The sequence below is a fragment of the Aythya ferina genome (genome assembly GCF_964211825.1).
Source record: "Aythya ferina genome assembly, chromosome: 3".
Lineage (NCBI taxonomy): Eukaryota > Metazoa > Chordata > Aves > Anseriformes > Anatidae > Aythya > Aythya ferina.
In genome coordinates, this window is record NC_140298.1 from 65,552,407 (window position 1) to 65,566,667 (window position 14,261).

General features: G+C 37.1%; 1 protein-coding gene across 5 annotated transcripts in view; it reads right to left on the reverse strand.

Moving 5' to 3' along the window:
• MMS22L (MMS22 like, DNA repair protein) overlaps positions 1-14,261 on the reverse strand; it is a 96,338-nt gene that overhangs the window by 16,388 nt on the left and 65,689 nt on the right. For all 5 annotated transcript variants that reach the window (XM_084512600.1, XM_084512597.1, XM_084512599.1 and 2 more), the window contains exons 15-19: positions 10,242-10,432; positions 7,423-7,573; positions 2,474-2,616; positions 1,580-1,722; positions 1,269-1,428 (exon numbers count right to left, since the gene is read on the reverse strand). In XM_084512600.1, the coding sequence (XP_084368726.1) occupies positions 1,269-1,428; positions 1,580-1,722; positions 2,474-2,616; positions 7,423-7,573; positions 10,242-10,432 (788 nt within the window). The remainder of the gene's footprint in view (positions 1-1,268; positions 1,429-1,579; positions 1,723-2,473; positions 2,617-7,422; positions 7,574-10,241; positions 10,433-14,261) is intronic.

Consider the following 14,261-nt stretch of genomic DNA (forward strand, 5'->3'; position numbering starts at 1 on the left):
TCTAAAAGCAACGAAAAACAACATTAATCTTGCAGAGTGAAAGAAAACACAACAATCAATCATAAAGAAAGAGAATGATCACTAAACAATACTTCTAATAATGTTGTCTGAGCTTCCTCTTTTGAAAGAAACATGATTATTCTGACTAAAAGTACTCCTTCTATTATCACTGCTGTGATGTATGGGATAGTAGAAGACACAATCTGACATGTACAGTGTCCACAAACAGCAGGTTTTTCAGATTTGTTATGAATCTGGCTTTGTCCTTATAATTTAACAAACTCACAGAATATGAAGAAGAGACTGAAATACACTTAAATATCTTAAAGTCTTTTTTAAACTTATTTTTTATGTAAAAAAGGACAGTTTCTTGCACACAACAGCATGGTTGAAGATGAATCATTTCCTACTGCAAAGAACAGAAAGGAAAATACTAATCTAAAATTACTTTGCAAGGCTCCACCCCAACAACTGGATATCTAAAAACACTTCATTTGACAGACGTCATGTACATCAAAATATGCAGATCTTGCAATAGAAAAGTACAGTATTTTTAAGAGAATTCAAATCTAATTGTATTTGATGCGTGCTTTTGCATGGTGGTCATGCTTTTCACTGTACTCCTCACAATCATGATGTATATTGCGTGTGCATGCAAATCATGATCTCTGTCTTTAAGATATATAAGGCTTACTGCATTTTTAAAGATAAGTGAATCAGACTGTGGCATATTTACTCATAAGAAACAGCACTCATTTTCCCACTCTATCACTGTTTCTTCATTTTATTGGAAGAATGGTAGAATTTGAGTTTTAATAAAGCACAAGTTGTATGTAAGAGGAGTAATTCTAAAAGGATTCATAGATTCATATTACATTGCTAATTTGCTTAAGCAGACTTTCTGTTATCATAACTCCAGTAAATATGATATAGCATCATAAAACTGCTTCACTGACTTGTCATTGTTTCTGGTTTTGTTCAGGTAAAACAAATGATTTTCAGTGGCAAAAGACATGAAAATATCTTGCTTTTGGAAACACTGATTTGCAGGGATAATTTAAGAAAAGTCACAAGAAGGTTAGAATTCATAGCACCAGGATAAAAAAAAAAAAAAGGATGAAAAATAAATATCTAACTGTAACACATTCAAAACTTTGCTTTTTTAAACCATTAAGATGGACAGTACAGAAAACAGAAGTATTAAGTCACATTTTACTGATTCCTTATACAATTATTTCCTAACAGAGAAGAGGTTGCAAAATAATTACCTATGATCCAATAAGTAAGCTGCAAACCTTCTGGAGGTCCTTTTGCCTTCAGGTAAGGTTTTACGTACTTTAATACATCACCTAAATACTCCATAGACTTTAGTATCATAGCAGATTTCTCAGGGAGTGTCTGAAGGCCACTGTAAGTTCTACCAACAGCCTGAGAAAACAAAAACATTGAAATAAATAAACTTACTAAGTCTTTCATTAGGTTTGGGTAATTTTGCATATACAAAAAATCTAATACATAATTTCTTTTCACTCAAAAGAAAAATAATTCTCCTATGAGCTAACACAAAGATGTACAGTACCTTAATGAATTGGACAAGAGCATTTTTAGGGTCTTGCTTCGGAACTGATTCTTCAACATGAGCCTTTGAGAGAATGTTTTCTACTTCTGAGAGTTTAAAAATCAGTCTTGTCAGTTCAGTTAGCTGTTCCTTATAGGCTTTCCCTGATGGTTAGAAGAGAATAGAAATACAGCACACAGTTATGCTTTTCTATTTACTTTAGTCACAAAATTGTAAGGTGAAATGTGATTTTGAAATATCTAACATACAGATTCTGCAACTGACAGCATCCTTCTAGACAAAGAATGTGTGACTAGACTAGTTATGTTTCTAAAATGGATACACAAGAATGAAGAATATTAAAGATGGATAACCAAGTCTTTCATTTTCCTGATGGTTTTCTTAGAAATCTGCAAAATGTGCATAAAGGTATAGTTGCTAGAAGATGTATTCTACAGATAATTACAACTGCAGAGTTTTGTAGAAAAAGTGATGAAATACTGCTCTAAGACAGCAAAATATTCAATATAAACCAGGGAAAAATTACTTGAAAATGGATTTTTTTTTTTCTTTTAGGGGGTTCACAGCATGATTTCTGACTATTTACTTCAGATTTTCACTTTTTTCAGAACAGTTTCTCCATGGGGGAAAAATAGCTTGTCTCCTTGGGAGCAACTTTTTGTTCTTTGCTTCCAAGGAAACAAGCTCTTTTATCTTTGTTTGTGATAAATTTGTCATATGCAGAGCAGGCAAACCATCAATAAATAGCACAAACAGCGTAAAGAAACACATTTTGTAATTAGGTAAAAGTAAAGGAATACAAACAAAAATACATTTTGTAATTAGCTGAAAATGTTTGCCAGTTTTGCAATATAGAATCGTTACTGCAAACATTAGGGAAATGTGAACACTTACCAACTGTTCGCTCAGCATCTGTCTTGGCCAGCATACCAGTCGGTTGATCTATGAACATTTGGAAAACACATCGAAACCAAGAACGTACTGTCAGAGCTTCGTAGGATGTATAGCCCATCTTAGAAAAAGCTTCACACAGCTCCCTGCATAGGTAGAAGAGGAATACAAGGTAAGGAGATCTAATAGAAGCATGTGAAAAGGTGACAGAGTGTTTCATTTGGCTCTGGATATATTGAAACTGCATATAAGCAATTAGAAATAAAGTAACAGAAAAGGCAAATCAGCATTCCTTCTGTGTACTCCACAGATTTTGCTCACAGTATCCTGATGCCTAAATACTGATAAAATGATAAATTCTGTAATGCCACACATAGTAACATAAAAGCATATAAACGAATGCTTTCATATGTTTGTTTTCTCTGCATAGAACAAAACAGAAAGAGAAAAATATTCACACAGCGGAGAATGTCTTATTCTCTCAATGGATAATTTGACAGTGCTATCCAAACTGCTGACATACAACGCTGAGAACAGTTTATCTGAATCAACCTGGAGCTTCATATTGATGCTGCTTAAGCTTCCCCAGCCTTTCATATGAAGCTAGCTCAGGTACCCCTAAGTCTACTTTATTCTAACTACATAAAGAGAAGAAAGTCTGCTTTAGCAAATAAAGATGTGTCTTGTTAGCTTAAAAAAGTGAAAAGATAAAAAGACAGCCCAGAGATGTGAACAGAAACTGCTGAACTTGATATATACTTAAAAATGCCTATATGTATGCATTTATGTACGTGCATACACACAGGTATGTATATACATTCACACACACAGCAAACTCGCTGTATGTGCTCTCAGTTGAACACCCAGCCAGGGGTCAGGCTGGAAACAACAGCACCATCAACACTCAATGCACAACCACGCTGCTCAACTGTTCAGCACTGCCCAAGTTTTACTCGCCTCACCACCACAAGTAGCTGCTGCAGTCACTTTTTCCCAAGCACATCAGCCCCACATCATTAATTCTGCAGAAACTCCTTCCTAACAGCCAGCAGGTCTGTTCTGCACCCTGTTTGCAATTCCTAGCGGATGAGCTCCTCCTGTGCTTCAGGTCAGTGAGATTTCTTGAAAATAGTTAGACCTTTTTATTTGAGAGATTTCCTCCCTAGTCAGTCCTAGGTGCTTTGACTTTAATGAAAAATCCTTGTACTCTTTTCTTGATATATGTACATATAAATCTACTTATTTTCCACTGAATTTTTACTCATGCTCGCAACAGAGTCAACAAAGGTCCACATAGACCTGTGGTAGCCAAACTGGATTCTGCTTCTCACTCAACACCATTAATAAAGGGGTTTTTGTTTGTTTTACTGTGGTTTATATTTCTTTTTCACTTAAAGGCAAGGACAACTGTACATTTTGTATGAACATCCCTGCTGAAGTGCTACTGACAAAACAAGGAGGCCAAATGCAAACAAAACAAAAATATGAAAATTAAATTCCAGTGCCAAACAAACAAACAACAACAAAAAAACACACAAACACAACAAAACAGGACTACAGACTACCTACGGACTTGTGCTTTTTGCAGTAATGTATAAACAACAACAACAAAATCCAACCCTTATGTAATCCTGATGTACACAGGTAGTCTCCATGGACCCAAAGGCTTACAAACACACTTTCTGCTGTGCTCTCACTCATGCTTCTCTTGTTTGTTTGTAGGTAGGCCACTTAGGCATCTTCCTAAAACTGTAGAGGAATGTGTTCCTACTCCTTCAGAAAGGAACGAGCAGTAACTACCTGCTGCAAGCATGGCAAATGGTCCTTTTAAACCAATGAGCTCATGCACATGCTTTAAGATGCTTAAACCAGTTATAATACTATCATGTACTACACAACACTGACTGGGAGATGAACTTCAAGCACTACTGTAAAAAAAAACAAATACCGGAGCTCATGCACATGTTCCCAAGGGCACACATAGCTTGTCCAGCAGAACTTTTGTTACCAGCACTGAAGTAGCTGATATGCAGGACCCAGCTTCAATCCTAAAGAGACCAGGCTGCCCTTGCAGGGTGTAACAGCATCAGCAACACAATAATCTTTTCACTTTGTAACTGAGAATGTTTGATGTGAAAATTATCACAGCACAGTAACCACGAAGCCTTAAGATCCCAGCACTTAGATACTTTGATAACTTTTGTTCTACAACTGCCTAAGGTAAATAAGGACGTGAATTATATTACACACACACAAAAAAAGTTGTCTTATTAGCATATAGTAAAATGACAATGTTTAGAGAACGATACATCTGTATAATTCTCTCAAAGTCTTTTCTTAGTACTCATCGCCCTTTCATAAGGCAGTCTGAGCACCTGACAGCTCTGTTGATGAAGCAGGGACATATGTTCGAGGCTCACATACTTCAGTTTTTACCTTGATAGGCCTTGAGGCAACTGATAGGGGAAACAGACAATTCTCCTTGAGGCCTGACAATCACAACCCCGATAGCTTAGGGGCAAAAATAAAGCACTCTCACAGAGAGGCAAATATGTCCCCTGCTCCCAAGAGGACCTTTTGGGAAAGGAGCGAGCAAGAGAGACTCAGAAAGAAAAAATGAGAGTGAGAAAGAACGAGAACATATGAAAGAGAACCCAAAAGACTACGAATATACACACGACAGCAAAAGACAAATATCCATCATCACTGAACTATGGAGTCACAATTTCTCATTCTAGTTCTCTTGATACACATCCATGAACCTGACAGTTTCAGTTACTCCATGGCACAGCCTGCAAGAGGATGGCAAGAGCCTCTCATTCCGAGGATGTCATTTCGACATCAAAGTCTGAACCCCCTTGAAGTGCAAGGCTCGCTTCATGAGGGTCTTCCCGAGTCTTGCACAAATGCTCTAACTGTTCAACTAGTAGACACGTGGTAAATATCATCAGTGCTAACTGCATTTTTAGATGGAATTACGGCAGCAGTGCTGCAGGGGGAACTCAGTGATAGCCATATGTGCAGGTTCTCTATTTGCTAATGCAACTGTGCAAATAATTGGTAACACGAATACTCCAGCCATGGTTCCAAAAACAATAAACATCAGGTACTCTGCCAGGATGGCAATATATATATATATAAATATATATACGTGTGCGTGTGTATATATATATGTGGATACATATATACCAGTATGTCAGGTGAATATTGCTAGTGTATACTTAAGGAACTGCTTTCCCTGAAGTGTTTACTGGGGGAGCTGTTCATTAACCTTAAGCACCTAAATAATACTAAAATTCCAATTTAGGCATGAAAGTGTTTTCCTTGATCTTACCTGAAGAGCAACCAAATTTAAATTATAAATGGGCATTTACACACTTAACTCCTATTTCATTCTGCACATGCTACATATCTGAAACCTTGTCTGAAACTGACCCTGCAGATCACACAAGAGAAAGGCAGCAAATCAGAGGAGTGAATGCCCACCTCTTGAGTTACAAAGTGACTGAAGAGGAACTAATTTCAGCTTCTTTTAATATTTCCCTTCAAAAAGGCCATAGGCTTTTCTTCACCAATCACACTTAAACAGCCTTTACCACGATTTACAGCTATGTTACTTAGTGTAATTTGTACCCTAAAAAACGTGCAACATTTTTCACTTTCAAATACAGCCCAACACAGACACACTCCCTCTCTCCTCTCTCACCTCCCCTGCTCAGAAGTGGGGGGAACACACCACAACAACCACTACCCGACACCATCTATCTTGGGTTTATACAGGCCTATTAAGAGAAATAATTTTCTCAGGTATATGAAATTCTGACCGATTCTTGGGCAATCTGCTCAAGCAGACACTGCTCAAGCAGACACTGCTTGAGCAGAGGACTGGGCAAGTTAGACTATCTGAGCTTGAGAGGTTCCTTCCAACCTATACAGTCCTGTGATTTTGTGAAAATTTAACATCGGTATATAAAAAACATAGGAATGTGACATTTTCTAATCCCATTACCTAGTTTAAAGCATCCATTTAGCAGGTCTCAGAAACCTGAGCTCCGTGAACATTAATATGTGTTCAGAAAGTGTTTCAAGCTTGTCAATAAGAAAGCCTTAATGCAAGCATTTTCTTACACTCATTTTCCTTATGCTTTCAACACTATCCAACATATCATCTTCAGCTTCCTGCAGAACTTCTTCATTTTGAAGATGTCAAGACATTTTAACATTAAATACTTGCCATATAGTATCTTCAAATTTCTGTAATAATGTATAACTTGACTTTTTATAGTAAGATTTAAGTTTTTCTGTTAACTGTAAGTGGCATGAGAAAAATAAAACCAGTGCTTTTAACAAAATATTTTAGAATTTACCAAGTTTACCAAATTAAAGTGCAGCTAGGGTAGGAGACTAATGCTTTGCCAAACTCTTAACAACTGCCAAACAGCAACAACAATAAAAGGGGACAGATACTTAGCTATAACTATGCAAATGAAAAATAGGTTATGGGTTCAGGCATTTCACTTTGTCACAGCATGGCTCTTCACCAGAGTACTGCACTGTAGACATTGTCTAGGTCCACATATTCCAAAATGTGTTAGTAACAACACTGTTTCCATTTGGAAGAAAACGGTCTGCCATAAAAAAGGCAACTTTTTCAAAATACTTACCTATCTTCCTGACAAATTTTGAATGTCCTAAGCTATTTAAAAATAAAAATAAATAAACAAGCAATCCAACAAATACAAACAATACCCACTACACTGTGTAAATGATGAAAAAGGAAATTATGCTTTCTAGATTTCTTGAACTTTAACAGATGCAAAAAACCTGGACCAACTTAATGAAACATTGTTATTTTAAGCAACATTTTCCCAAGTCTGAAGAAGGAATGAGAAGGTACCGGAAGAACTTCAGAGAACACGTGGTTGCAAATTTTTTTTTTTTTTTTTTTTTACCTGTTTTGAATTAGATGACTCAGATATCTTGACACCAGGTGAGGCCATACCATGTCATCCCATCCAAACAGCTGCATCATTGATAGAACAGGTTGTGGCTGAAGATCTGATAGGGCTTTGCTGGGTATATCCAAAGCTAAGAGCGTAAAACCTGATTTTAAAGAGAGAAAAACATGATACCATGTTAATGTTTTCTCTGTACACTCCTGTTTCATAAAAAAGTATTGAGAATTAATTGCAATTATTACTGTACATTTCTGGAAGTAACAGAAATCTCAGTTAAAACTGGGCAACTGTTCTAACAGACAGCATTTGCATACATGGCAAAATGGAGTCTCTATCCCAAGGGGTTCACTTCTTTCCTGTCAGAGTGACAGAGCACTGGAACAGGTTGCCCAGAGAGATTGTGGAGTCTCCTCTGGAGATATTAAAAACCCGCCTGGGTGCCATCCTGCACAATGTGCTTTAGGTGATCCTGCTCAGCAGGGGCTTGGATTAGATGATCTTCAGAGGTCCCTTCCAACCTCGGCCATTCTGTGATTCTGTGGGTTTTTAAGTCGATGTGACAAACCAAATACAAAACAGGGAATATAATTTTTTAATCCTTCTTGGCCTCCCTTTATTGCCCCCATCCACCACTTCTTCCCTTGTACACATAATTATTATTATGCTTTACAGAATTGAGTTTTATTTATCTACTTATTTGTTTTTACACATCTCTTGCAGGGAAGAACTGTATTTGGAAAGGATGCGCTCAGTGGAAGCTGGTATCTTTCTATCTTTCTATTTTTAGAATAAACTTTCAGGTATCAGAGGTTATTGTGTAAATAAAGCACTACAGACAAGCTTACTCTTGAAAAAAGGATCTTCACATAACAGCTGCAGATCTAGAAACTGGTGGTAGTTACTTGGCATATAGGGTGTTTTTTTTTTTTTTTTTTTTTTTTTTTGTTTTTTTTGTTTTTTTTGTTTGTTTGTTTGTTTGTTTTTTTTAAAGGAAGCACAACCTTTTGCTGTTCCTGGTAGGTCTGCTGCAGAATCTATATAAAACACTGCTAGCATAAAAACTAAAGTACAATCGTTGATGCTACAAATAACAAATGCATTTAATGTAATGTAATCTGAAATGCTGAGCAGTTATTATGTTATAGGAAATGAGTGGCAACAAATGAGTCAGGAAAACTGTCTTCAGAGGGGACCAAAATAACAGGCTCACTGGTTCCCAAATTGTCCAATTCAAGTTAAGTATCAATATTAATTTATTAAGGTAATGATTTATAAAACTGCATGCATTGAGAAGCCCACTTTGAGTTAGACAGAGAAGGCTAGTTTTCAGGAACACCAGCAATGAAGCTCTTTTAATTAATGGTGTAGGGACAGACTACCTTAAGCTATGATGGACCTCACATTTCCTCATGTGCTTCAACATGAAAAAGGAGGTCATACAGAGTCCCCACTCTGCCTTAGGTGAGGAAGCAATTTGTGCCAGCCTTCTTCCAGATTATTGCATTGTTTCTGGAGCACCAGCAGTAACACGGGTGAGGGAGAAAACAGAGACAGAAATGATAATGCGAGACCCAGGCTCTTTGCCTGGCAGGGGGAGCAGGAGAGCTGTGACAGCTGCTCTCTCCTCTGGGCTGAAACCTCCAAGGCAAGAAGATCGTACTGCGTGGGAAGGGTTTGCCTTCTCCTCTGTAGTACTGCCTAACACATCTACATAAAGCAGGTCACAACTGCACTCCACTTCTCTTAAGCAGAGTTTATAATAGGTTGTTCTTCTTGCTATTCCACTGTGTTAATATAAAATAAAAAGATGTAACACCATAGGAAATGAATGAAAGTTATGACATTAACAACCTCTTCCTTTGATTTGTATTGCTGTTTTCCATAAATGCTTCAGCAGTGTGAGACCACTGCGGTTGCACACTGCCTCCTTCATTAATGTCACTAACTACTGTAGAGCTGCTTCAAATGAAGGATCTTTTCATGTTTTCTATTACCAACTCAGTGCTTCTGTGCTTATAACTTTATCTAATTCACATCATGATGGGAAAAAAAAAATATATATATATATATACTTTACTTTTCTATCAGTTTAGCTAAAATTTAAAGGACTATTGCAACTGCAGAATACAATGCTAACTACTGACATTAAAGCTCAAAATGGGATTTCCTTCTGTTCAGTGACATGCCGAGTGTCTGGCTGCACATGGGAGTACACATGCATATGGAATATTGCACATCAAGATTAAGACCCTTCAGTGCAAAGCAAAATGAAAAATTAAACTGAATTATGACATAGTTTTATGCCATGCCGTGACCATAAAGGTTCAGCAAAAGCTAACAGTCATGCAATCAACCTTTTAAAAATTGTCTTCAGATGTAAAATATTACACAAAAATAAGAACCTGATTGAATCACAGCCATTGTGAAAAGATGGTTCAACACAAATTTATAATAAGCGTCTACAAAAAGATACAAATTCTTGATACAGTGAAATAAATTATTCTCATTTATATTGGATAGCATTTGCAATGTTGATTATAATCTGTGACTAGGAAGGAAAAAGAAATCAGGCTTGCATAGCTTCAAACCCCTTTGGAGTTCTCTGTTTGTATTCTATCAAGTAATTCAACACTACAATATTTCTTCTTGTCAAAATATTTAGCACAGAATCTATTTTTTTTTTTTTTTTTGCATTTATGCATATTTGAGTTACTACATGTAAGCAGCAATATCCCCAAATACAAAATTCTTGAAAGTCTGTGACCCAGAATACAGCAACAAATCCAGTAGCAGCATGGAGGGTCAATGCTAACCTGCAGCTGTATCAGCAAGCTGAGGGGAAGGTGGCATCTGTGACATTCTTTGGCTCTTCAAATAGGGAAAGAAATTTCTCCAGAGAGCACTGGCGACAGCAAGGTGGTGCTCTTTAGCCACTAATGGAAGTTGTGCGTTTGGGTCTGCGTTCCCTGGTTGAAGTCCCTGGCTTACCCGTTTGTGCACGCTCCTAGGGAGAAACAAAAACAGTGTTTACGTTCAATAAATGAAAATTTCTGATTTTTTTTTTTTTTTTAAGAAATGCATTTACAACTACTTTAAACTGTAGAGCCTGAGAATTGGAGAATCATTTTGTGTAATTAAAACCTTTATGCAAAGACATTATGCATACCAGTTATTTGATGGATGAATGATGGCATATTAAGCACCATAAAGTTAATGTTAATTACTAATGTCAACCATTAATTATATGCTTTTTAATATGTCAGATCAAAATGAGAAATAGGCAGCTTTAAAATGAATATCTGCATTTTGCGACTGCTAGCATGACAAGCAAGTCTGCTTACAATCCAAAGCCAGATGCTTTTAAAATTTTTTGCCAGCGAGGTTTTCAGGGTAGGGTTGTATGCAGCAAATAATGACAAATGATTTTGATCAATTGTAAGGCTTTCTTCTGCAACCTATTTCTCATTTGTAAAACCTCTCTAGGTACGAGTTTTGATAAGGGAAAAGATTCATTTTGTCCTGATGTGCAGCAGACAATTAGGTTTGACAGCAATGCCCACAGCTTTGTTAGTACAGTAAGGACAAAAGTTACCACTACACATAACTCCCATCTCTTCCTGAGACAATGTGGCATGAATTCAATAACGCACTCAATTTTCTTTGATTCTTCTAGTACCATTCCTGCTACTTAATCTAATTTGGAAGTTGTGACTTTCTAGAGGTTTAATAGAGATATGTCTGCAGGGAATCAATGTTCTCAGAAAAACGGGGGGTGGGAGAAGCATTAATAAATTTGTCTGGTAGAGCAGGATAGGAGGCATTACGGCACTGGGCTGATCAACTAAATAACATGCTTATTAAAAACAATCTGTAGGAATGCACTATCATTCCTGTTCCTATTTATCTTCTGGTCAACTCAATTGAGATTGTGCATTAAAGCACAGGCAGCATTATTACATTTGCTTTATTAAATTCTATAAACAGCACTGTAAAGTCAGAGTCAAGATATTTATAAGATAATGGCAAACAGCAGAGGCATTGAGTCTTGCCTTAACACTCACATATGTAAACTATATAAAAAAAAAAATGTAATTGCTGTTGTCAAAATAGCAAGCGTTTCACAAAAACTCTTCCCCTAGATCTTTATTCTGGGCTCATCCTAATTTGAAATAAACCAAAACAAAAATAGAAAAGAAAAAAAAAAAACTCCAGTCCCTAGTTCCCTTCTGGGAATGTGGGAAAATTATAAGAGAATTACACAACTCACAGCACTCATTAGGACATCTGAAATGGAATAATTTTAAATAAAGAGTAGGCTGGCTGCAAGGCCTTCACTTACCAGGGTTGATATTAGAAGCGCATCTCATTATATCAAATTAGTATCCAAAAATTCTGCCTAACACCTAATTTAAAACATAAAACATACTGGCTGTCAAAGGTAACGATACCTTATGCCTGCCTGTAGGCATCCATTAGTTTCAATAGGACAGACAGTGAGAAAATTGAGGATCAGCTACTTTTTGAATGGCTACATTTAACATACGGGTATGTAACATTAGGGGGAATCAAGTATTTCTCGGAGAGACGGCGCTAGTCCAAACACAGGAACAGAAGCCAGGAACTATAAACTCAACGTCTATTCCCTGTGTGGCTTCACATAAATCATACAGCCTTTGTTAGCCTCAGTTTCCCAGCCATGATATTTGGATAGTATTTGGACAGCTTACCCTTTAAGGATTCTGTGAAAACAATCAACGCTTAGAAAGTGAGGATTATATTCAGTATGTCAGTTGGTATTCCTATTTACAGGGCATATTATCCAAGTCAACATGAATTGAAATAGAAGTGAGATTAGCATAAAAAGTCAAGTAATACTTCTTTGGAAGTATCCCTTATTAAAAAAAGGACAAAGAAAAGGGTGCAGAAATTGTGAGGTCTGGAGGGCAGGCAATGAATAAGCAAAGAAGCAGCTTAAAGCAAGACTACAGAAGCTGGTTAAAAATACGGTTTTGCCTATTTAAAAAAAGTTTAACAGTAAAAACCAAGGGACTTTCTGCTTTACTTTAAGAAAGGAAAGTGCAATTCCTCACAGTGCAGAGAATAAAACTTCCAGGAGCAAATTCTGTCCTACGTACATCCAGACTAAATTGTAAAATTGCACAAAGACCTTTTCCTCTCCTCTAAATTGCCTCTCCAAAGAAGGGTGGCTCGCATCTCCCTTAGACATCTATGCAAAGCAGAAGGGTGTACAGACTTCCAAAGTAAGGTAATATATCTCTGTGTCAGTGGAAGGGCAACACGTACAAATCAGTATTTATGTTTATTCATAGTAACCTACACAAATGCTTGCAATAAGGGAAATGCTTAGAATCGATGGAGCATCAATGCGTGCTGCAGCTCTTGTATCCAGCTACTTCTACGAATAAGCAAATTTAATTCCATAAAAATGCAGATAAACACAATTTTACCTTTTATTCAGGCTTCCGCGTTCTTCTAACAGTAGACAAGCAAACCATAAAACATCACTCCATTTCTGAAAACATATACATCTAGTTTTCCATTACGTTAAGACCTCTGGAACCACCGGTTGCCTCATTACAATGGTAATAACTTGGTGGGGATTTTTACTTGTTTTAAATCCCGGATTTTCTGTTTCTGCAAAAAGTGATTGTTTTTTTTGTTGGTGGTGGTTGTTTGTTTTTCTATTTTGCTATCAGACAAAATAAACCCTGGTTTTATAAAAGAAAGGAATATTTGTGGTACATGAATGAGGAGTGTGCTGGATGTATAGATAATAACAGTAGTATGCAGGATTTTGTATCCTACATTTGGGTAAGGAACTGCAACCATTTATTTGGACACAAGTCTTGTAATCCTGCCTTTGCTACTCAAGCCTGGATTACTAAAGTGGAGTGAAAATTTAGGTCAAACTGGAGAAGACACAAAACGCTAAAACCTACACAAATAATGGAAACATGAGTCACTACTAGTCCGTTACCTGCCATGGCTACCTATCGGCCTCAAGACATCATAAAATACCATTTAATTTCAAACACAAGTGCTTGGGACTCCATAACAGTGACAGAACCCCTCTCCCTCCTGCCAGCATTACCAGGGACACACGCTAGCATGCTCGTAGGCTCCCAGACCATAAATCCAAACACTATTTTCTCCACTGATGGTGCCCCCAGACCACGCCAGACCACCCATAGCATCCACAGCACCCAGATGCACACCACAGCCAAGATTAAACCTGGGCAAGTCTTTTTTGAAGACCTGAATGACCTTTTGATGTTGAAGCAAGTAAATAAATAATAAAAAAACACGCCTGCAGAACCAACACCCTCGGATAAATCTAGGCAGATTGAGTAGAAATGTATGAGTATTTCTAACATGATAAATGGCTTTGATGTTTAGAATTTCAACTACTAACGTCAGTTCTTTCAAAGAGAAGTCAGCAGAAGTGAAATGAAACAAAGCTTCATCACACCTCAATTCAAAGATAGGTAATAGGGCCCTTGTGCTCTCTGCAGACCGAAGGGCTAGAATGACATTTGGAGACTTCCCTCACAAAACTGCCCCTTTTTGCCTCAGCATTGGCAGTTTTGCATTTTGATGTTCTGACAACAAATGCACTGTGCCTTAGTCTTATTTTAATGTTTTCGTGAAGGTGTTAAAAGCAACAGATTTGGCTGGGGAAAGCTGAGACTTCTTCAGATATGGGATAGGTATGAAGATTTCCACATAAAGAATGGAAAAGATATGGGAACAAAAAATGTGAGAGTTTAGATTTCAGTGAAGACGACAGACCAGCCTTGCATCCTCTCAACAAA